Consider the following 24559-nt stretch of genomic DNA (forward strand, 5'->3'; position numbering starts at 1 on the left):
CACGGACAGGAGAAACAGGTAAAGATGCATTTAAAGTCTTACTTTTCATATGTATCTATTATTGTCATAAAATCTGTCTTAGGTTTATTGTTTGAATATCTAATGAATTGTCCTAGAATTTATTATAGAAATTGGTACAAATTTTCAGAGAGCACGATTTATAGATTTTTCTTCATCAGAAACAGGGATGTGGTCTTCTTGATCTTCTTGAACTTTTTTTGCTAAAACAAGAAAGTGTCCAAAATCCTTTTTGACTTCATTTTCAACACTAGATATATAGTTTCATAGTGTAAAACCTAACACGCATCTTATTTTTCCTGAATTTTTTGCATTAAAAGCATGCTTATGCATCTTTCTACAAAATAAATGGCACATGTTTTTGATGTTTTATGATCTTTTGATGATTTTGTTTTGTTGTTTTGTTTTGTTTTGTTTTGTTTTGTTTTGCAAACATCCGTGCATTGAACATAATCATCTGTGTTTAGTTGAATTCCTTTTGGATGTTTTTCAGTCGTTTTTCAATGTTTGTTAAACCTCAGCTTGTGCTTTTTTGTTAAAAAAAAACAAATGCTACTTGTTTTGATGTTTTATCATTTTAGTTTTGTTTTGTTAAGAACATTGTTGCAAACACAAATGCGTGCAATGAACATAATTATCGGTGTTTAATCGTGTTCCTTTTGGATGTTTTTCAGTCATTATTCAATGTTTATTAAACCTCAGCTGTGTTAATTGCGAGAAAAATGTTTACCTAATTAACGTTGGGCAATAGGAATTGTGCTTTATAAATATTACTGTTCTTATCAATTTGATTTTTTTTTTTTTTTTTTTTTTGCATTAATAGAATGCTTATGCATCTTTCTTCAAAATAAATGCCACTCGTTTTAATATTTTTGTTTCAATATTATGCAATGCCATACAGGTATTTCTAAGCGTCCAACTCGCTGCCCGCTCAAGATCAAATCTCATATATTTTCTCCATATAACATCTGGTTTGATTTACTTGCTGTTCTCATGTATTCAGTGCTCATGCGTATGCAGTGATTCAGAATGGTTCTTTTTCGTCTTCTTTCTCGTTTGACAGACAGAGACATGTCGGATCAGCTGGGAGTCCCAGATCAGCAAGTTGCTGGGAAGAGCCAAGGAGGAGCAGGAGCAGTTTACAAGGTCCACATATATACATTTACCGTTTATATTAACAGAGGATATTTTGCTCAGAAATTGCTCGTTTATATCTTATGAGACTTACTGGATTCTCAGTTAGCGTTATGTATCAACTTACATTACTGAGCTATAAATGAATGTGGAGCATCTCACATCATTTGAATTTGAACAATTTGATGAGAAATATTTAGTTTATATTGAGATCTCTAACTTTGTGATTGCACACCAATAATTGGAGACATTGAGATCTATTCTGACACGCTAGAGGAGAGATTACTTCTTGAAGAAGCTGGAGACTTAAGCAAACGTCTCCATTTGGTTTATATTTTATTTCATTGCTGCCCAGGAGAAACAATTGAGATGTTAAAGAGATCTCATTTGTGAGTTGTTTGTCCTACGAAAAACTGTATCCGATCCATTAGTAAACGTAAATGCTTTAACTAACATTAACTAACGATGAGCAATACCTTGGTTACAGTATGTATTATAGGCTAATGTTTTTACCTGTTAACAAATGGAACCTGATTAATCTAATGCAGCAATGTCTGTTTTTAGGAAGATCTTCCCAAATATTTAGGATTTGATCAGATCCGTGATCTATTGGTCAGCCCGCATACTGTAAAATATTGAACTGAGGCTATAAAAAAAAAAAAAAAAAAACTGCAAAAGGGCTTCATTTATGAAACAAGAGAAGAACCTATTTCTTTATTGAAATGATTGACAATTTGTATAAATGGTTTTAAATGCTGAAATCCAAACTCAAAATACTTAAATGTATTGAATTATCTTAACAGGTCTCACTGTATGAATTTGAGAACTTCCGAGGGAAAAAGGTCGAGCTGTCAGCAGAATGCAAGGACTTGATTGAGAAGAACTTGGAAAAAGTTGGATCAATCATAGTTGAGTCTTGCCCGTGAGTACAGTACATGTTCTCTATTGTCTGTCTGTCTCCAGAGATCCACTTTCCTGCAAAGTTTCTGCTGCAACCCTGATCAAACTCACATGAACAAGCTAATCCAGGTCTCAGGATTGCTAGAAAGCGGTGAGTTTGATCAGGGAAAGTGGATCTCATGCCCAGCCCTGGTCTAACCTTGAGTCGAACCTCTCCGATTCTTAAAGGGACAGGTCACCAAATTTTGACGCGGTTCTTGAAAGCAAAAGTGTAAATATATGCAAATATTCAAAAGGTGGAAGTGAGGGTTTTCAGTGCACAGGTCACGTTCACAAGGTTCAATCTGTTGTGCATGCAAATGATAGCATATGGATTCAGAAGGTATGATTATATCATACGACTCAAATAAACTACTTGTATCAGTGCTTCTCATGCAGGCCTCTGCAAACTTTCAACAGGATGACTTAAAATATCATTGTTATGTTTTAATTAAAATATAAAATTCAAATCCTTTAAATATAAAATAGATCATTATTAATAATATAATTTATATTAATATGATAAATAATATATTAAAACAATCTAAAGTTGTAAAGTGAAATCATATTTTTTGCTATTACTGTTGTTTTTCTGGAATCACAAAATGAATAGTCATTAATTAATTTACCTAAATGGACAGTTTACAGAACAAACTATAAACGCCAGTTTCTGAATATAATATATAGTTATTGTTCTGTTAATATTGCATTACATTACCACTGTTATAATTATATAGGCTATATTTTATTTGTCTACCTCTGGGTTATTATTGTTAACTAAACTAAAAAGATTTTCATTACTCGAAAAATAAAATATAAAAAAACCTTTCAGTTATTTTATTTCAGCTATTTTCATTTAGTTACAACTAAAGAAAAAAGTACTAAATAACTACATTGCAAAAAAAGAAGTTCTTCCTCAGTATTTTTGTTGTGTTTTCCAGTATAAATATCTAAACATTCTTAAATCAAGATACATTTACATGAGAAGCAAAATGACTTGTCTAGTTTAATGAAAAATGCATCAAAATTAAGTGAGTTTAAGCTTAAAACAGGATAAATGCCAATGAGGTCAGAAAAATAATCCTGTTTTCCCTTTGAATTAAGTTTATTTTTCTGACCCCATATTTTGTCTTGTTTTTAGCTAAATCTCACTTAACTTTGATACATTTTTCAGAAAACAAGACTTAATATCTCAAGTCATTTTGCCTTCTCATGTAAATGTTGATTTAAGAATGTTTAGAGATTTGCACTGAAAACAAGACAAAAATATAATTTTTAGTAGTAACTAAAACAGAATAAAAACTATATACTCTAGACATACAACAAAATTACTAAGACTTTAACTCAAATTGTTAAAATATTAAAATAATATCTAATTCAAAGTATATTGCATATCAATGATACTAAAACAACACTGCTTTACTTGCATGTCATGTGATCAGAGAGTTGTGAACATGCGAACGTGTTAAATTATCGAAATGAATTAAAAATCTACTTCAAATATATATTTCAGGTCAAACGGGTTTGGCTGACAAATAAGTTTGGGAATCCCTGCTTTAATCAGTAGGAATAATCCATTTATCCATCATGATATGAGCTTGTCTGTGAATGTGTTTTTGTCATAGATGGGTCGCCTTTGAGCAGAAAGGCTTTCTGGGAGAGCAGTTTGTTTTGGAGAAAGGAGAATATCCTCGCTGGACCACCTGGACCAACAGCCAGAAGAGCTACTCTCTCCTGTCCATCAGACCTCTTAAAGTGGTGAGACACGTTCACATTCACATTCACATTCACATTCACACACACAGTCCTAAAGATCTGAGCTACTGTCTCCTGTCCATCAGACCTCTGAGAGTGGTGAGACATGTTCACATTCACATTCACATTCACACACACAGTCCTAAAGATCTGAGCTACTGTCTCCTGTCCATCAGACCTCTGAGAGTGGTGAGACATGTTCACATTCACATTCACATTCACATTCACACACACAGTCCTAAAGATCTGAGCTACTCTCTCCTGTCCATCAGACCTCTTAAAGTGGTGAGACATGTTCACATTCACATTCACATTCACACACACAGTCCTAAAGATCTGAGCTACTGTCTCCTGTCCATCAGACCTCTGAGAGTGGTGAGACACGTTCACATTCACATTCACATTCACATTCACATTCACATTCACATTCACATTCACACACACACAGTCCTAAAGATCTGAGCTACTGTCTCCTGTCCATCAGACCTCTTAAAGTGGTGAGACACGTTCACATTCACATTCACATTCACACACACACACAGTCCTAAAGATCTGAGCTACTGTCCATCAGACCTCTGAGAGTGGTGAGACACGTTCACATTCACATTCACATTCACATTCACACACACACTCCTAAAGATCTGAGCTACTGTCTCCTGTCCATCAGACCTCTGAGAGTGGTGAGACACGTTCACATTCACATTCACACACTCCTAAAGATCTGAGATGCTATCACGCTCCACTGAGTCTTGTGTTTGTGGTGCATTACCAGGACAGCGCCGAACACAAGCTATATCTGTTCGAGAACAGCAGCTTTGCCGGCAGAAAGATGGAAATCGTGGATGATGACATTCCCAGCCTGTGGGTTCATGGCTTCCAGGACCGTGTGGCCAGTGCGAAAGCTGTCAATGGAACGTGAGTTGTTAATATATGAACCCTTCATTTTTCAAGATGATCTTGATCTTTGATGGTCTTGATCATTTTATATATATATATATATATATATGTATATATATATATATATATATATATATATATATATATATATATATATATATCAATTTTAAATACACTCTTTATTGGCATCAGTGGTTTCATGAAGAACCTTTAATATTCATGGAATCTTTCCATTGCACAAAAGGTTCTTTATAGTGGAAAAAGTCAAGTGTCTTTAGATTATTAAAATGTGCTTCATACTGTGGCCCTGTTTACACCTGGTATTAAGATGCGTTTTGGTTGATCGGATCACAAGTGGACGAGGAGAGCACATTCCAGTTTACACCTGGTGTTTTAATCCGTTTCAAACACTTCTGTCCTAATTTCTTCAAGGGGAGGGTCTATGGGTGGGTAAATGTATGGGGGTTTTTTTCGGATCTTTTGCTAATTTACATATGAACATGACCAGGGACAACGGGAAAACACACAGAGAACATCAGGTTTAGTTTTTGCTCTGACAGACACAAGATCAGCCAAACACTGTGAGTGTGTGTTAGAAATCAGGAATGCTGAGAGAACATTGAGCTTGGTATGTTTTTCCTCTTCAAACCAAACTTGTGTCTTCAGCCGACAGTTTAAATCCCGTCTGGCTAGAGCTCTTCCCATAATGTTACTCATTAGATCAGTAGACGGAGAGTAGACGGTCTTTTGTGTCTGTTTGAACACACTCGACCACATGAGCGTTTACACTACGAAAGCAATACGGTCGAATGTGTTTTCAACTTCCTCTGGAAGAGGGCAAAAGTGGACAAGCTCAAAGCCCAAAGAAAAAAGTGGTTATTTTAAGAACCGTTGTCTGAAAGGTTCTTTGGGGAACCAAAACTTGCTTTTGGAACCATTATTTTTCAGAGTGTATTTCCTCAAGATATCTTTTTGCAACTTAATTGCTATAGTGACCTTTTTCTGGCATTGCACTAACTGGATCAGATCCCAGATTGGTTGTCAAACTCAAGTATCACTGCGATCTGTTTTCTCAGGTGGGTGGGCTACATGTACCCCGGCTACCGCGGCCGGCAGTTCGTGTTTGAACACGGTGACTACAAACACTGGAACGACTGGGGAGCCACAGAACCACAGCTGCAGTCCATCCGACGTGTACGCGACATGCAGTGGCACAAACGGGGCTGCTTCCCCATCCCCGTCCCCGTCCCCGCCCCCGTCCCCGACCCGGCTCCCAACCCCAACCCCAATCCTAACCCCAATCCTGCGCCCAACCCCGCCCCCAACCCCGCTCCCGCTCCCCACGCCCCGTACGCCAGCTGAAGGAGGGCGTCCCGCCCCGTCACCCATGACCTCTGCCCTGCTCCTGCTCAGAGGGCCGTGAAGAAAGCTCGAAAGCAAAAGTGACTGCCTTGCCTCTTGTGTGTCTATCATTGGAAATAAAGGCCTCGGCCCCATGGTTTGATCTCTGACCTCTGGCTCGTGTCTGCTTTTATATTAGCTCTGCTAGACTGATAATACGCCACTGCTCAAGTAGATTTTTTAATGCTTTTAAAAAGAAGTCTCATTTACTTGATGAAAAGTACAATAAAAACAGTATTGTGAGATATTTTTGCAGTTTAAAAGAACTATTTTCTATTTCAAAATAACTTAAAATGTAATTTATTCCTGTGATCAAAACTGAATTTTCAGCATCAATACTCCAGTCTTAAGTGTCACATGATCCTTCAGAAATCATTCTAATATGCTGATTTGCTGCTCAAGAAACATTTCTGATTATTATCAAGTTTATATACATTTATTTTATTTCAAGTAATGAAAATGATTTTTAGTTTTAGTTAAGTATAATAGCCCTGCAGACCCAGTCAACATGTGAAATTACAGATTATCATAGTGTGATACTCACAGAGTGATTAACATGTGGGCTCATTGTCAATGTCAAATGTCGGTTCATTATACTTCCCGTTTCTCAACACATGGAAAAACGTGGATACTGCGGGATTTGTTAGCAAACCGATTGTGCTGTACAGTTGTGTTCTGGACTTATCGTGGAATTGTTAGACAGGAGAAATGGTGAGTGGTCTCTTTAATTGCTATTCACATACAGTATGATATTATAATGCCAATATGTGTCCTGGCCCTGTGTTAGCAGAGTACTGGCACATGGCCAGATACATGTGAACCTGCCATCTTGCCAGCTCAGGTGTGGAATCCCCTGGCTTCAGTAATCACACCTGTAATCAAACTGACTGCTCTCTGTGTTTCAGGATATGAATGCATCTGATCATGAAGGGAAAATGAGTTGCGAATGGCTCTTTCGGTTGACTTCACGTTGTCTATATTTCTGAAATGAATGAATAGGCCAGCTATTGTCCATTTTGGTGTGCTTGTGTGAGTATTTCTCTTCATTTCCTTTCATCATGTTTATGTCTTTCCTGTCTCTTTGTAAGTCGTTGGCTCTTGGCAGGAGTTCAGCTGAGTCATGTGAACGGAGAACAAAGCGTGGAAGCCACCAAAAACGACAACTAATGAAATAACTCCAGTGTGATGTGGCCAGGGCTTGGCATGGTTTGGCATTGATGAAAAACATCTGGCGAGCTTCCACTGCCGGTCCAAACTGCCTATCCATGGCATACCTATGAGGTTACCAAACCAGACTAGGCCTCTCTATGCCTTGTCAAACTATAGGCCTACTGGCAGATGAGACTCTGATATATTCACTGTAAATGTTGAACTAAATATTTTGCAACCTGTTGTGAATCTCACATTATTGTGCAACAGATTTTATTGATAAAACGTAACATTTTGCAGAACAACTAAACCTAACCAGCTTTGGTTTATTAAATAGTTATTTTAATTAATTAATTAATTAACTATTATTATTTGATATTATCTATTATTAAAACTAAATGTTATATTTATATACATATCATTAATATATATATATATATATATATATATATATATATATATATATATATACCCAATGTAAATCTAAATGTTTTATTAAAAATCCACATTTCTATTCTTTTATTTTGCTGTATTATCTTGTAAATGACTGAGAACATTATTTACTCTGTGAAGTGGTTTTTAGAGTGTGCCGCAAACAACCTCGCTGTAAAAGAGAACAGATGTGTGACATTTATTCAAATGAGTTTTTAAATAAATGCTTTCTTTCTAGCCTGATGTGTCAGCTCAGTTGCTGGGTTTAAGAGGAAGAAGAGTTTTTCCGTGAAACTGACTGCAGTTGCTAAAAACAGCAGAAGAACAGGAACATATTTTCAGAGAATGATTCTATTTTAGAATCGACATGTTTCTCCGAGCACTTTTAATAATTGTATGTTTCTTGTCATCTGTCTGAGAAGGTTCACAGTTATCCAGGTCACTGTACAGGGTTTTTTGTGTGTGTGTGTGTGTGTGTGTGTGTGTGTGTGTGTGTGTGTGTGTGTGTGTGTGTAGTTAGATGTGCTCTGTTTCTCAGAATGTTTTGTTACTCTCCAATTGGCTCCAGCAGTTGTGAATCAAATTATGAGATTTCCTGGCATTTAAAATCATTACACACAATATGAAGTCATATGAGAGATTCTTCTACTTTGCTGTCCTGAAAACAGCATGTGTAGTAGAGCAGTGAGTCAATCTACAAAACTAGTGTACATTCTTTCTTTCTTTCACTTTTTTATTTAGCATTTTTAAAGGGGTGGTTGATTATGATTTCACTTCTCTAACTTTAGTTAGTGTGTAATGTTGCTGTTTGAGCATAAACAACATCTGCAAAGTTACAATGCTCAAAGTTCAAAGCAAAGTGAGATATTTGCTTTTAAAGAAATCACTTTTTAAGGACTACAACAAATGGCTGGTAGAGACTACACCACATTCCTCCCAGGTTAGTGACATCACCAACCCTAAAATTTACATAAACCCCGCCCCCGGAAAACGATTTATAGATTATCATCAGAGCCCGTCTACGGAGATCCTGCCCACTCCCTATTAAGTCCTAGTGTACCGAATTTTGGTTGTAGTTCCACCAGAGTTCCACTGGGGGCGATCGCCATGAGTGCATAATGAATGGGAGTCTATGGGGCTAGACAGCTAAATTTGTCTCTTTCACCCAATTGCCGTTGATAAATCTCAAATCTGATTGTAGATTTTGCAAGTTCAACATGGGTTTTAGGTCGAAAGTTGAATGAACAAGTACTTATGTCCTTTCGATTTCTTACAGGTTGAGTTGTTGTTGCCCATAACACGCTAGCATTCTGCTAATGAACGCTGATTGGTCAGCGAAGGACTGATTACGACCAGAGATACCGCTTGATGGCATCGTGTCATCCGCAGCGGGACCAGAAACAAACAAAACAAAAACTCTTCTAGCACGTGTGTTTACCTGTGTCAGCTGTGTCGTGTGTTTACCTGTGTCAGCAGTGTTGTCGATGCCTCGAGTGAAAAGAAAGTGCAGAGCGCGAACGCAACAGAGTGAGTGAAGGATTGCCGTTAAGCAGTATCTCTGGTCGTACACATAGACAGTAAAAGAAATGGACACAGCGACCCCATTGGATTCAACGGAGACAAAGTGAAGCCAATTAGAAAATCTTACTTCCTGGGGGTCCAGCGTACTGCGCAAACTCAAACTGAGCTCGACGACGTAGATGTGACGTGAGCAAACCGTCTGTCTTCTAGTGGCTGTGCCAAGATCAATCTGAATCATTACCTTCCGAAACTCGCAGAGACGGAGAGCGTGAGTAGGAGCTGTCCATGATCTTGGAGCAGGAGAAACTTTTTGTAGGTGTTCTGATTAATTACTTTGTCATTTTGCCTCGACGTCCCCCCGATTGCCCGCAAGCTTCTCCTCCTGTCCATACGGTAATTCTCTACTGTGCGACAGAGAGTCGCGTGGCTGTGACGCAATCGTTAGCCTACTTTTACAAAAACTGCTTCTACAGGGCCATAACGTAAGATACAAGGTAATGGAGCATTTTATACATTGTCGTGTTTCTTTAGAAATAAATAATGGACAAATGGAGTCTTTAAACGCCTCAGATGTGAAGTTATTCGCTGTCAAAGTGACGCCAAAATGAATGGGAGCAAAGAGTATAGAAGTAACTTCTATACTCTTTGATGGGAGTCAATGGGATGCTAACTGCAGGTGGGGTTCCGTTAGCCAATGGCGGCGTCCGGGGGTACTTCAAAATAATACAAATCCCTGCACCCTTGGTCGTACATGTATATGACGTCATTGACACTTTAAAATACTTTTTAAAGCAAATAAGTGACTCAAAAAAATCTAACACCCAGCAGTGTGTAATTTATTTGCATCTCCTTTCGAATACAACATTCAAATTACTAGACAAAAAATTATATCCTGAGAAAAGTGGATTTTTATTGGTATAGCGCCATAGACCTCCATTCATTCTGCACTCGTCCTGTGAGCGCTCATATATGAAATCAGAGAGGAACTGCAACCAGTTCAGAAGCCGGAAGTGTACTTAGAGTGAAACTTCTCGCCATATTAGACATTCTCTGTTATTATGACAGAATATGCTAATCAATGACTAGAAGATAACTACACATCAGCTACATTAATTCTTCAACTAACCATTCAGAAATGTCCTGTTGCTTCTACATGTTGTCACTAACTCCAGTTTGAACATAAAAGGCTAAATGTTTTGAAATTTTCAGTGCATGTGTGTGTGAGGTAAAAGGACTCAAGCTGTTGAAGCTCCGCCCCCTCTGTAACGGAAGCAGCAGCTCATTTGCATTTAAAGGGACAGAAACAAAAATGGTGCGTTTTTGCTCACCCACAAAAAGTGACAATTTTAACATGCTATATAAAAATATCTGTGGGGTAATTTGAGCCAAAACTTCACATACACACTCTAGGGACATCAAATACTTATTTTACATTTTGTGAATAGGGCATTATACCACCCCTTTAATAAAATGTTTTGGTAGCCTGATTAAATAATGACAGAGAAAAGAGATGTTGTATAGTGGCTGATATAACTTATGGAATATTTACTTCACACTGGAAACCAATCAACATGATGACAGTATTATGTAATTAAATATTATGGATTACATTTTTGGCAATTAAATATGTTAAATATTATATTATTTTGGCAATTATAGCAGCTCATCCAGGTATTTCATGCATGCATACATTTGCATACTGCACACAATGTATACTCTATATACTGTTTTTTTATGTTTTATAAAGAAGTCCCTTAAGCACACCAAGGCTGCATTTAAAAAATACAGTAAAAACAAAAAAATTGCAAAATATTTCTGCAGTTTAAAATAACTGTTTTCTATAGTAATATATTTTTTATCTATAATTTATTCCTGTGATCAAAGCTGAATTTTCAGCATCATTACTCCAGTCTTCAGTGTCACATGATCCTTCAGAAATCATTCTAATATGATGATTTGCTGCTCAAGAAACATTTATGATTATTATCATATATAATGTTGAAAACAGTTGTGCCATAATACATTTTATTTTTCAGGCTACATTATAAATGTCACATTTGATTAATGTAATGCATGAATAAAAGTATTTAAAAAAAAATCTTACTGATCTGAAATTTTAAATGGTAGTGTACTTATTACAAATATGCTATTTCTTACAATGTTTGATAATGAATCATATAAAAGAAACCAGTTATGCAACAAGTAGGAAATCGTGTCTTAATTCAACATTAAAATGCTTGTTTTCGAGTACAGGAATACACATCTGTGACCACTGCTCACTTCAGAGATGGAAATGAACATGTGAATTTAGAGTGTGTTCAGAAGATTCCCAAAGATCCTGAAGCTTTCAGCAGCCCGTTCACAGCTGTTGATGGGATATCCCAGTGTCTAATGATAGCCAACAGCTCCCCATTACTGGCCACACACACCAACACATAACCAGCATTACAGAATGATGATTAAAGGATTTCTTCACATTTAAAAAAAACTAGTGGGAGGCCACTGAAATTCATTTCATATCTGTTGTCGTTGCTGGAATGCTATGCAGAATCCATAACAGCATGTGTAAGCTTGTGCAATAATGCCCTGATGACTTGATCACTATGTGATGTATAAGTTGACGAGGTGTTGCATGAAAGATGGGGTGACATTTCATCTGAGGGCGATTACAGCTGTCCAAATGTGCTAAACACCTGCAGAGAAGCAAAGACTATGAACTAATGCAGATACTGTACATTTATGCATAACTTTAATCAAATTGTGTTTCTGACCATGTAGGATTTGTCATGAAAAATTCTCAATTTAAACGCATTAGATATTTATTAGTATTTTGATAGTCTGTATACTTTATCTAAATAAAGTTTTATTTAATATTTACTACTTAATATTAGTTTATATATATATTTCTATCATAAATTGTATGTTATGTTATTTTCTATTTAAATATTAGAATATATTATGTTTGTATATGATATATTGTATGTTGTATTGTTTAATTATAATTTTAATCATTTTAATTATTAAATGAAATATTAGCACCATTTTTGTTCATTTTGTTCATTATTATTAAATTGTAGTATTATTCAATGGTGTTTTATATAATAAATGTTATATTATTATAATAGATATTGTTTTACTACAATTTATTGTTTGAATATTAGCACCAATATATATATATATATATATATATATATAGTTTTATTAAATAATGTTTTATTAAAATGTATTTATTGAATTTTTATTGCTTGAATATTGCTTGAGTATATATATAAAGAAATTTACATATTACATATTTACATAGGCCTACAGTATATTATTTTATTTACATGTATTGTTTGAATACTTGTACTATTGTATTAAATATTTGCACATATTATAATTATTCGTGTTATTTTGAACATTATTTATTTGTGTTAATTCTGTATTATTTTTATATATATAGTTTTAGACGCGGTTCTAAACGCCTCGGACAGTGAGCGGGCGCGGCGTGTGCTTGACTCATCACGGGCTCGCGCAGCTCGTGCACTTGAGTTGAAAACTTCTCCGCGTGCGATCGCGGAGCGCACACACGAGACCCGAAACAGAACCGAGCGGTAAATCACGGGCTCCTGCTCCCGTTGCCGGATCAAAACATGGACGATTTAGGTAAGTACGAGCTGCTTTGACGTTTTACATCGGGTAATCGTGAAAGGACGCGACGCTAGAGCGCCGAATTGACGCTGGTGGACACAGTGCTGTTGCCAACGTCAGCGCGCGCCGATGCTTGACTGCAGCAACATGCTGAAAAACACAAGCTCGCGCGCCTTGGATGCCGGTTTAAAGCTGCTTTTACGCGTTATATTCATATATCTTCAGGTGTTTGGTGTTCTGCAGTGATGCTGCAGTGTTGCAAGAGTCAGATTGATCCATTCTTTACAGCTGCTGTTCTTGCAACACATTGAGTGATTAATATCAGACCCTTGCTAGTGCAAAACGACTTTGAGCTTTGTCCCTAAATGCAGAAGTGTAACGTTAGATTATAGTTTTTGCTGATTTATTTGCATTTATAGTTCCTGTCTTTGCAGCTTCTGCAATGTGTCAACAAAACAACAAAGTGTCATTTCGCACCCGACCTCCAAACTTCACAAATATTGCCCAAAACTTGCTGTTGGTCTTGATAGCGTGCATTAATGATTGCATTGGCTTTAATGCACGAATCAACACGCACGAGTTGCCAAGACACTTATATTTCAAAATCAGCAACAAAAACTGCTAGTTATTGTTGTCAATTAACTGTGTTCACTTACTGTAAGAGTTGATCCCATAAACTACAGCTTGGTGTTGTAACTTGTTGACTTGTTGCCCAGGGCAATGAGAAAAAGAGCAGCACTACCTAATCTAACTAATCTCAATATTAGTGCCTTGAGGCTGTTGAGAAGAGTCTTCATGAGTGACATGCTGTTTAGTAAAGTTATTTTCGTAAACCTGTGACGGCGAACAACAAGCGTTTGTTTGGCTCTGACTCTGAGAGTTTAGACATAAACGTGGAACAAGTGAGGGGCAGAAATTAAAGGGATAGTTCACCCAAAAAAGGAAATTTACTCACCCTCATGTTGAACCCTCACCCTTTCCTCTGTTGAACACAAAGACATTGTGAAGAATGTCGGTAATCAAACAGTTGACGGTAGCCATTGACTTCCATAGTAGGAAAAAAGTACTATGGAAATCAATGCTGTCTGGTTACCAACATTCTTTAAAAATATCTTCGTGTTCAACAGAAGAAAGAAACTTTTACAACTTGAGGGTGAGTAAATGATGACAACATTTTCATTTCTTTGGTGAACTATCCCTTTAAAAGCACTAAAATGGCTAAATTAAAGCAACTAAACTGTCATATTGCAACTACATGTCTTGCTTGAGCTAATCGTCATGAGATGCTAAACAGGGGAGACAATATGACTCAAAGATTCAGTCTTTCTAATGCACAAATCTATTTTTAGCAGTGGCATGGCAGTATCATCCTGACAGCGCCGTAGTGTCCGTCACACTTATCTGTCCCGTTCTGAACATCTGTTCGCTTTCTGATCACAGGCACCTTTAAAACTCTGTAATGCAGATTGGCATAAATGGGGCATCTTGAGTGTCTTTACATCGCAAGACTATTCTGAAACTTAATTATGCGTTTGCTCCGTTGATGTTGTCTGCTGGTTTTCTGGTCATTAGACACAGATTGTCACGTATGATAAAGAGAGATTTAGTAGGTGCTCTAAGTTAAATGTCACCAAGAGATGTGCAATAAATATTACAAGTTTTAGCAAGAAAAGGCCTCTAGAAATAGCTTAAAGTGCACTTGAAAATGATTAAATGCATCACAATCTGATTTCAGTGCATCTCTGCACAATTATTATTATTAGAGTTCTGTGCAAATTGTGCACAAATAAGACCAAGAGCGTGCATGCATGAAGAGAGTGAATATGCTCATGTTGTCTTGAGGTCACGTTCACCTCTTCTCATAAAGCCTGTGTCGATGGCACACAAACAGCGATCGCTTTATCCTCAGCAGTGGAGCGCAGATCGAGCCAGATATTGAGATTGCAGGTGTGAGCGGTGTTTTTGCCAGGTCATTCTCGTGTAAACGTAAGCCTGCGTTGTGGGCCGTGGACGACTGTTTGAACCTAAAAAACCTGTACGTCAGCGTTCTGTTCAGTGATGGAGTATTGTGCCTTCCTTCCTTGATGTAACAAATATTTCCATCCATATATGTCTCGTAAAGAAGAGAAGTCTGATTCACTGTAGTTTGGGTTCAGTAAGGCTTCTGCTCACCAAGGCTGCATTCATTTGATCATAAATACAGTAAAAACAGTAATATTGTGAAATATTATTACTATAACAACTGATTTCTATTGTAAAATATATAAAAAAAATATTTATTCCTGTGATCAAAGCTGAGTTTTCAGCATCATTACTCCAGTCTTCAGTTGCGATGTTTTCGAATTTAACTTTTGCGCAAAATGGGAACAAAAAGAGAACAAAATCGTTACGCAAAAATATCGGTTCCGCTGGTTAGTCCGGTTATGTCGTTATAGCGAGGGTAAATGTGCTTCCATCATAGTTTATGCCCATGTTTTCTTAAATGTGTCCCACTCAAACAAGCGCACATAATTTATGCGCATTTTGGCATTTAATAATATTGGCATCAAAATAATATTGAGATAATTTATAACATAATAAGATTTTCATTCAAATAAATGCGGTTCTTTTGAACTTTCTATTCATCAAAGTATCCTGAATAAATTGATCATGGTTTCCACAAAAATATGAAGCAGCACAACTGTTTTCAACATTGATTAGAGTTGTTTCTTGAGCAGCAAATCATCATATCAGAATGATTTCTAAAGGATCATGTGACACTGAAGACTGGAGTAATGATGCTTTGATCACAGGAATACATTACACGTGAAAGTTCAAACAGAAAACACCATAAATTCTAATCACAATATTACTTTACTGTATTTTTGGTCAAATAAATACAGCCTTGGTGAGCAGAAGAGACTTCTTATCAAAAACATAAAACAATCTTACCAATATATTGAATACATTTCCCAGTCCTGTCATGAATTATAACACAGTATTTGTCCTAATGTACCCAGTAACCGTTGAATGTCGTACACTGAATTTGCAATCGTCCAGTCACCCGGGTTAAAGAGCGATTTGTCAGTAAGTCCGAGCTTGATGACGATAGTCCGTATGATCAAGGCCTGCAACGTTTATCCATGTGTGCGCAACATGACGTTTAGCTCAATTATCCGCTGAGAATCAGAAAGGCTTGTGTTGTGTGTAATTCAGCTTTATTTTGAGTCTGACCTCTTTGAGTGAGTTTGCAGACATTTGCTGTACTATTCTGATGTGTAAAGTGTAAAGAACACTCGTACTGTGTTTGCTGTTAAAATGCAACACTGTGGTTTGATGGTCTGATATCTGCGTTAAAGGAATAGCTCACCCAAAAATGAAAGTTCCTCATTTACTCGGTTATGTTGTTCTAAACTTGTATTATTTTCTTTCTTTTGTGGAACACAAAATGAGAAATGTTGTCTAGCAGAATGCCTGAACATCTTGTTTCAATATGATGAAAGTACATGGTTATTTTTGTACTGTCAGACCCTGAATAGGACAAAAATTCTTGAAAGTAACATAAAAATAGTCCATATAACTCTTACATGATATCTCAGGTGTTCTGAAGTCACTTTAAGGTATTCACTGAACAGAGGCTTAAAGGGATAGTTCACTCAAAAATGAATATCCTGTCAATAATTACTTGCCCTCACCAAAACCATAAGACTTTTGTTCATATTTGGAACACAAATGAAGATATTTTTCATGAAATCTGAGAGATTTCTGTCCCTCCACATATTCACATTCAATTTTGGTAAACAGAAGTTCATTCTCGTGTTACGCAGCACGTTTGAGCTTCCTCAAGAACCAATGAGGTTCATTCTCGTGTTACGCAGCACGTTTGAGCTTCCTCAAGAACCAATGAGGTTCATTCTCGTGTTACGCAGCACGTTTGAGCTTCTGCAAGAACCAATGAGGTTCATTCTCGTGTTACGCTGCACGTTTGAGCTTCTGCAAGAACCAATGAGGTTCATTCTCGTGTTACGCAGCACGTTTGAGCTTCAGCAAGAACCAATGAGGTTCATTCTCGTGTTACGCAGCACGTTTGAGCTTCAACAAGAACCAATGAGGTTCATTCTCGTGTTACGCAGCACGTTTGAGCTTCTGCAAGAACCAATGAGGTTCATTCTCGTGTTACGCAGCACGTTTGAGCTTCAGCAAGAACCAGTGATGTTCATTCTCGTGTTACGCAGCACGTTTGAGCTTCAGCAAGAACCAGTGATGTTCATTCTCGTGTTACGCAGCACGTTTGAGCTTCTGCAAGAACCAATGAGGTTCATTCTCGTGTTACGCAGCACGTTTGAGCTTCAGCAAGAACCAATGAGGTTCATTCTCGTGTTACGCAGCACGTTTGAGTTTCTACAAGAACCAATGAGGTTCATTCTCGTGTTACGCAGCACGTTTGAGCTTCAGCAAGAACCAGTGATGTTCATTCTCGTGTTACGCAGCACGTTTGAGCTTCTACAAGAACCAATGAGGTTCATTCTCGTGTTACGCAGCACGTTTGAGTTTCTACAAGAACCAATGAGGTTCATTCTCGTGTTACGCAGCACGTTTGAGCTTCTACAAGAACCAATGAGGCTCATTCTCGTGTTACGCAGCACGTTTGAGCTTCCTCAAGAACCAATGAGGTTCAATCTCGTGTTACGCAGCACGTTTGAGCTTCCTCAAGAACCAATGAGGTTCATTCTCGTGTTACGCAGCACGTTTGAGCTTCTGCAAGAACCAATGAGGTTCATTCTCGTGTTACGCAGCACGTTTGAGCTTCTACAAGAACCAATGAGGTTCATTCTCGTGTTACGCAGCACGTTTGAGCTTCTGCAAGAACCAATGAGGTTCATTCTCGTGTTACGCAGCACGTTTGAGCTTCCTCAAGAACCAATGAGGTTCAATCTCGTGTTACGCAGCACGTTTGAGCTTCTACAAGAACCAATGAGGCTCATTCTCGTGTTACGCAGCACGTTTGAGCTTCTGCAAGAACCAATGAGGTTCATTCTCGTGTTACGCAGCACGTTTGAGCTTCCTCAAGAACCAATGAGGTTCAATCTCGTGTTACGCAGCACGTTTGAGCTTCCTCAAGAACCAATGAGGTTCATTCTCGTGTTACGCAGCACGTTTGAGCTTCTGCAAGAACCAATGAGGTTCATTCTCGTGTTACGCAGCACGTTTGAGCTTCTACAAGAACCAATGAGGTTCATTCTCGTGTTACGCAGCACGTTTGAGCTTCTGCAAGAACCAATGAGGTTCATTCTCGTGTTACGCAGCACGTTTGAGCTTCTACAAGAACCAATGAGGTTCATTCTCGTGTTACGCAGCACGTTTGAGCTTCTACAAGAACCAATGAGGTTCATTCTCGTGTTACGCAGCACGTTTGAGCTTCAGCAAGAACCAGTGATGTTCATTCTCGTGTTACGCAGCACGTTTGAGCTTCTACAAGAACCAATGAGGTTCATTCTCGTGTTACGCAGCACGTTTGAGCTTCTACAAGAACCAATGAGGTTCATTCTCGTGTTACGCAGCACGTTTGAGCTTCAGCAAGAACCAATGAGGTTCATTCTCGTGTTACGCAGCACGTTTGAGCTTCTGCAAGAACCAATGAGGTTCATTCTCGTGTTACGCAGCACGTTTGAGCTTCTGCAAGAACCAATGAGGTTCATTCTCGTGTTACGCAGCACGTTTGAGCTTCTACAAGAACCAATGAGGTTCATTCTCGTGTTACGCAGCACGTTTGAGCTTCAGCAAGAACCAGTGATGTTCATTCTCGTGTTACGCAGCACGTTTGAGCTTCTACAAGAACCAATGAGGTTCATTCTCGTGTTACGCAGCACGTTTGAGCTTCTACAAGAACCAATGAGGTTCATTCTCGTGTTACGCAGCACGTTTGAGCTTCAGCAAGAACCAATGAGGTTCATTCTCGTGTTACGCAGCACGTTTGAGCTTCTACAAGAACCAATGAGGTTCATTCTCGTGTTACGCAGCACGTTTGAGCTTCTACAAGAACCAATGAGGTTCATTCTCGTGTTACGCAGCACGTTTGAGCTTCTACAAGAACCAATGAGGTTCATTCTCGTGTTACGCAGCACGTTTGAGCTTCAGCAAGAACCAGTGATGTTCATTCTCGTGTTACGCAGCACGTTTGAGCTTCTACAAGAACCAATGAGGTTCATTCTCGTGTTACGCAGCACGTTTGAGCTTCTACAAGAACCAATGAGGTTCATTCTCGTGTTACGCAGCACGTTTGAGCTTCAGCAAGAACCAATGAGGTTCATTCTCGTGTTACGCAGCACGTTTGAGCTTCTACAAGAACCAATGAGGTTCATTCTCGTGTTACGCAGCACGTTTGAGCTTCAGCAAGAACCAGTGATGTTCATTCTCGTGTTACGCAGCACGTTTGAGCTTCTGCAAGAACCAATGAGGTTCATTCTCGTGTTACGCAGCACGTTTGAGCTTCAGCAAGAACCAATGAGGTTCATTCTCGTGTTACGCAGCACGTTTGAGCTTCAGCAAGAACCAATGAGGTTCATTCTCGTGTTACGCAGCACGTTTGAGTTTCTACAAGAACCAATGAGGTTCATTCTCGTGTTACGCAGCACGTTTGAGCTTCAGCAAGAACCAGTGATGTTCATTCTCGTGTTACGCAGCACGTTTGAGCTTCTACAAGAACCAATGAGGCTCATTCTCGTGTTACGCAGCACGTTTGAGCTTCCTCAAGAACCAATGAGGTTCATTCTCGTGTTACGCAGCACGTTTGAGCTTCCTCAAGAACCAATGAGGTTCATTCTCGTGTTACGCAGCACGTTTGAGCTTCTGCAAGAACCAATGAGGTTCATTCTCGTGTTACGCAGCACGTTTGAGCTTCTACAAGAACCAATGAGGTTCATTCTCGTGTTACGCAGCACGTTTGAGCTTCTACAAGAACCAATGAGGTTCATTCTCGTGTTACGCAGCACGTTTGAGCTTCAGCAAGAACCAGTGATGTTCATTCTCGTGTTACGCAGCACGTTTGAGCTTCTACAAGAACCAATGAGGTTCATTCTCGTGTTACGCAGCACGTTTGAGCTTCAGCAAGAACCAATGAGGTTCATTCTCGTGTTACGCAGCACGTTTGAGCTTCTGCAAGAACCAATGAGGTTCATTCTCGTGTTACGCAGCACGTTTGAGCTTCTACAAGAACCAATGAGGTTCATTCTCGTGTTACGCAGCACGTTTGAGCTTCTACAAGAACCAATGAGGTTCATTCTCGTGTTACGCAGCACGTTTGAGCTTCAGCAAGAACCAGTGATGTTCATTCTCGTGTTACGCAGCACTTTTGAGCTTCTACAAGAACCAATGAGGTTCATTCTCGTGTTACGCAGCACGTTTGAGCTTCTACAAGAACCAATGAGGTTCATTCTCGTGTTACGCAGCACGTTTGAGCTTCTACAAGAACCAATGAGGTTCATTCTCGTGTTACGCAGCACGTTTGAGCTTCAGCAAGAACCAGTGATGTTCATTCTCGTGTTACGCAGCACGTTTGAGCTTCTACAAGAACCAATGAGGTTCATTCTCGTGTTACGCAGCACGTTTGAGTTTCTACAAGAACCAATGAGGTTCATTCTCGTGTTACGCAGCACGTTTGAGCTTCTACAAGAACCAATGAGGTTCATTCTCGTGTTACGCAGCACGTTTGAGCTTCTACAAGAACCAATGAGGCTCATTCTCGTGTTACGCAGCACGTTTGAGCTTCTGCAAGAACCAATGAGGTTCATTCTCGTGTTACGCAGCACGTTTGAGGTTTAGCAAGAACCAATGAGGTTCATTCTCGTGTTACGCAGCACGTTTGAGTTTCTACAAGAACCAATGAGGTTCATTCTCGTGTTACGCAGCACGTTTGAGCTTCTACAAGAACCAATGAGGTTCATTCTTGTGTTACGCAGCACGTTTGAGCTTCAGCAAGAACCAATGAGGTTCATTCTCGTGTTACGCAGCACGTTTGAGCTTCTGCAAGAACCAATGAGGTTCATTCTCGTGTTACGCAGCACGTTTGAGGTTTAGCAAGAACCAATGAGGTTCATTCTCGTGTTACGCAGCACGTTTGAGTTTCTACAAGAACCAATGAGGTTCATTCTCGTGTTACGCAGCACGTTTGAGCTTCTACAAGAACCAATGAGGTTCATTCTTGTGTTACGCAGCACGTTTGAGCTTCTGCAAGAACCAAAACCTGTCAATTAGGTCAGAATTCATATGGATATATTTTATCTTTATGAACGAGTTTTGGGTAAATATATTTTCAGTATATCTTTATTTGTGTTTTGAAGATTAATGAAAGATTTATGGATTTGGAATGATATTAGGGTGAATAATTGATAAGAGAAGTTTCATTTGTGGATGAACTAACCATTTAAATTTCACAATGTTCCTCTAACAAAGCTATTGTATGACTTCACTTTAAAAAATAAATAAATTCATTTGTACTTTTTTGGCTTGTGGCCGACCGTGTATATGTAAAGCACCATTTGTTTTTGTTATATTATGTGAATAATTTGTATTATGTATATAACTATCGTTTTAAAGTAAACTAACACTCGTCTGTCTGGATGAGTAAAAATGAGTGTGTGAACTTCCCTTGGTGATTCTTAGGCACGTAGCAAATGCTCTCGCAACGGTTCCTTTTCTGGGAAAGAGTGTTTGGTTGTGATGTGTAAACACAGAGTGTTGGGTGAATGGTGAAACACTTCAACCTCAACACACACACACACACACACACACACACACACACACACACACACACACACACACACACACACACACACACACAGGCTTTATGGTGAAATGTAAATGCTCAAACTGTGATGGTTTTTTTATGTATTATGGTGAGAAAAAGAAAATGGAGAAAACACCAAAAATAGATTTGCTGTAGAAGCAATTTTCACTCAGAAAATGCTAGTATAAATTTCACAAATAATTACTAAGAATCCGGAAGTAAGACAAAAATTTACTTGAAATTTGACGTAGAAAGACTTAAATTGTATTTTCTTGTAAAAAGTACACTTACCTTTCTCATGTAACTGAGTTTGTTCTGTTTTTGAACGGTCCATAACTGACTTTCAGACTCAGATTAACTTGAATTTATCAAGAGCATCACCTTTTGCAGGGCAGACACAGTCACATCATATACAACACATAGGCCACATGTTTCTCACGGCTGAATGCTTATCTTGTCTTTCTTGAAGATACCACATACTATGCTGTAACAATAGTTTTTGTGTTTGAGAGAAAATACTAAACAGTTAGTATTAATAGCACAATATTTATTATTATGCATTCATTATTGCAAAGTAATCAGGACTTTGATGTTATTTAATTATATATATATATATATATTTTTCTTTCTTTCCTTAAAGGTGAAGTATTTAGTCGCTGCGACACTATAGTCCAGTCATTTAATGAAAAAAGGTTGAACAAATTGCAAAATTTGTTCAAGGTTGACGCCCATTTTGGCTTAAAATGACGGAAAATTAATTTTTAAAATTTAATTTTGGCTTAAAAGCGGAATTACAAAAATGAAGCATGTTTTGAAACAACCTTGCAAATGCCCCTTTCGCACATCACTCCTCCCCCAACTCAAACATCAGTAAAAGGTCCAACATTAGGAATACTCTGCATGTGTGTCATAAGTAAGCAGCTGAGCAGGATAAAGAGCGAATGTGAGAGTCTCGCTTATAACAAACCCATCCAACGTATCTGCATTTTTTTGACATGACACACCACAACTGTTTGAGGCTGTCTACACTGGACACAAAGTAAAGCGGGTGCATGTTGATGCTGTATGGTATTGAAGTGTCCAGTGTAGCGTTTCATCAATTCCTCGTTTGCTTTGACGTGTCTGTGACCTGTTTCATATGGAAGCTTGTTTCCGCCACAGAATAAAACATTTTAAAAGATAATTGCGACTTTTTATCTCACAATTGCGAGTTTACATCTTGCAATTCTGACTTTATTTCTCAGAATTGCGAGATATAAAGTCAGAATTGCTTGAAATAAAGTCGCAATTGCGTGTTATAAAGTCAGAATTGCAAGATATAAAGTCAGAATCGCAAGATATAAAGTCAGAATTGCGTGTTATAAAGTCAGAATTCTGACTTTTTTTCTCGCAATTGCGACTTTATATCACGCAATTCTGACTTTATAACACGCAATTGCGAGTTTATATCTCGCAATTCTGACATCTTTTCTCAGAATTGTGAGATATAAAGTCCAATTATAAGGAAAAAAAAGACAGACTTTTTTTTTTAACCACAGAATAGTTTATATCTCACAATTCTGACTTTATAACACACAATTGCGACTTTATATCGTGCAATTCTGACTTTATATCTCCCAATTGCGACTTTATTTCTCAGAATTGCGACTTTATATCTCGCAATTGCGACTTTATTTCTCAGAATTCTGACTTCATATCTCGCAATTTTGAGAAAAAAAAGTCACAATTCTGACTTGATATATCGCAATTGTGAGAAAAAAAGTCAGAATTGTGAGATGAAAAGTTGCAATTATTATTATTTATTTATTATTCAGTGGTGGAAACAAGCTTCCATAGTTTCATCTCTAAGGCCTAAAGCAGTGAGTTTTGGCTTGCACTTCTGCAACTGAATTAGCCACGCCCCCAAACTCTCGCTATAGGTTGAGCTGGAAAGTGATTGACGGATCCGATGCTTTGATGGTGCCTGAGAGGCTCAATTTTTACACTTTTGGGGGAGATGAACCCATGAATGACATTTAAGGCCACGTACACTGCAGATAAATTCGGTTGTCAGTTCATCTTTTAGGGTTTAATCCTGTCCTGTACACACTTACGAGAGTGACAACCGCATTCTACAACAGAATTATATTTATTTTTCTCCTGAAATATTCAATTTATTTTGTATAGTGATCAATAAATGTATGTGTAGATAAATGCGTATTATTTGTGGCAATAATATGACCTGGATTGTGCCGAATGTAGTTGGAAATGCTATCTTTGGTGAACAAATGCTTTTTCCAGTAGTTGTTTTTTCCAGCTTGACCAAGTGACCACATTTCTGTTAGTCATTCATCATTTAAATTGCTTAAAAAGAAAGGAAGATTGAAGGTCTTTTTAAATGCATCTCATCATCCAAAGTAAAATTACAGCATAACTGACATGCAAAGGTTGGCTATCTCGTATAACCTAGTTAGGCCTAGATAAACATAACGTGCCTCTGACAAGTCCCACTGTAAGGATAATCACTCGACGTCTCCGTGAACTCTTTCTATGCCCAGATAGCCTTGCATTTTCTCAGTCTGAATCTAAGTGATGCATTTGGCAGGACGTTCAGAGACGATCTGCACGAGTTTTAACAGGCCGAAGCATTTGAGGAATTCCCAGCACACCTTTCTGCCCATCAGATAGGGAGATGGAGGGATCGGGAGGGTGGGAGATCTCATGGGAGAACGACTGGATGCAGGAATGTTAAGTACAGACTTGCACATTTATCTTGTGCTTTTTTATTGAAAGTACAATAACTCTCAGGTCACGTGTCTGGATGATGCCTGCACGTATCTTGTCTTCTCTGTTGGAATAGGCCTTGAATCCCAGGCATATCATGACCAAGATTGGGAAGGTTAAAAAAATGCATGTGCTTAACAACTTCTCAGTGCTTTC

The 24559-nt window shown here is 38.2% G+C and overlaps 2 protein-coding genes across 4 annotated transcripts in view; both read left to right on the top strand.

Annotated features, from left to right (window-relative positions):
• Positions 1-1089: 1089 nt before the first annotated feature.
• On the top strand, positions 1090-6105 carry crybb3 (crystallin, beta B3; the record flags this gene model as incomplete). The annotated part of the gene is made up of 5 exons (XM_081366406.1): positions 1090-1164; positions 1956-2074; positions 3717-3945; positions 4619-4761; positions 5820-6105. 5 exons carry the CDS (start codon positions 1090-1092, stop codon positions 6103-6105), a joined length of 852 nt encoding a protein of 283 aa, XP_081222532.1.
• Positions 6106-12711: 6606 nt separating this feature from the next.
• The window catches only part of pxna (paxillin a), a 41366-nt gene continuing 29518 nt past the window's right edge, over positions 12712-24559 (top strand). The window contains exon 1 of one of the 3 annotated variants that reach the window (XM_081366288.1): positions 12712-12891. In XM_081366288.1, coding sequence (XP_081222414.1) covers positions 12879-12891 — 13 coding nt within the window. In that variant the 5' untranslated portion in view covers positions 12712-12878. The remainder of the gene's footprint in view (positions 12892-24559) is intronic. The other 2 variants (XM_081366291.1, XM_081366293.1) reach the window with 2 other exon arrangements.

The sequence above is a fragment of the Scardinius erythrophthalmus genome, assembly GCF_964197995.2.
Source record: "Scardinius erythrophthalmus genome assembly, chromosome: 5".
Taxonomy (NCBI): domain Eukaryota; kingdom Metazoa; phylum Chordata; class Actinopteri; order Cypriniformes; family Leuciscidae; genus Scardinius; species Scardinius erythrophthalmus.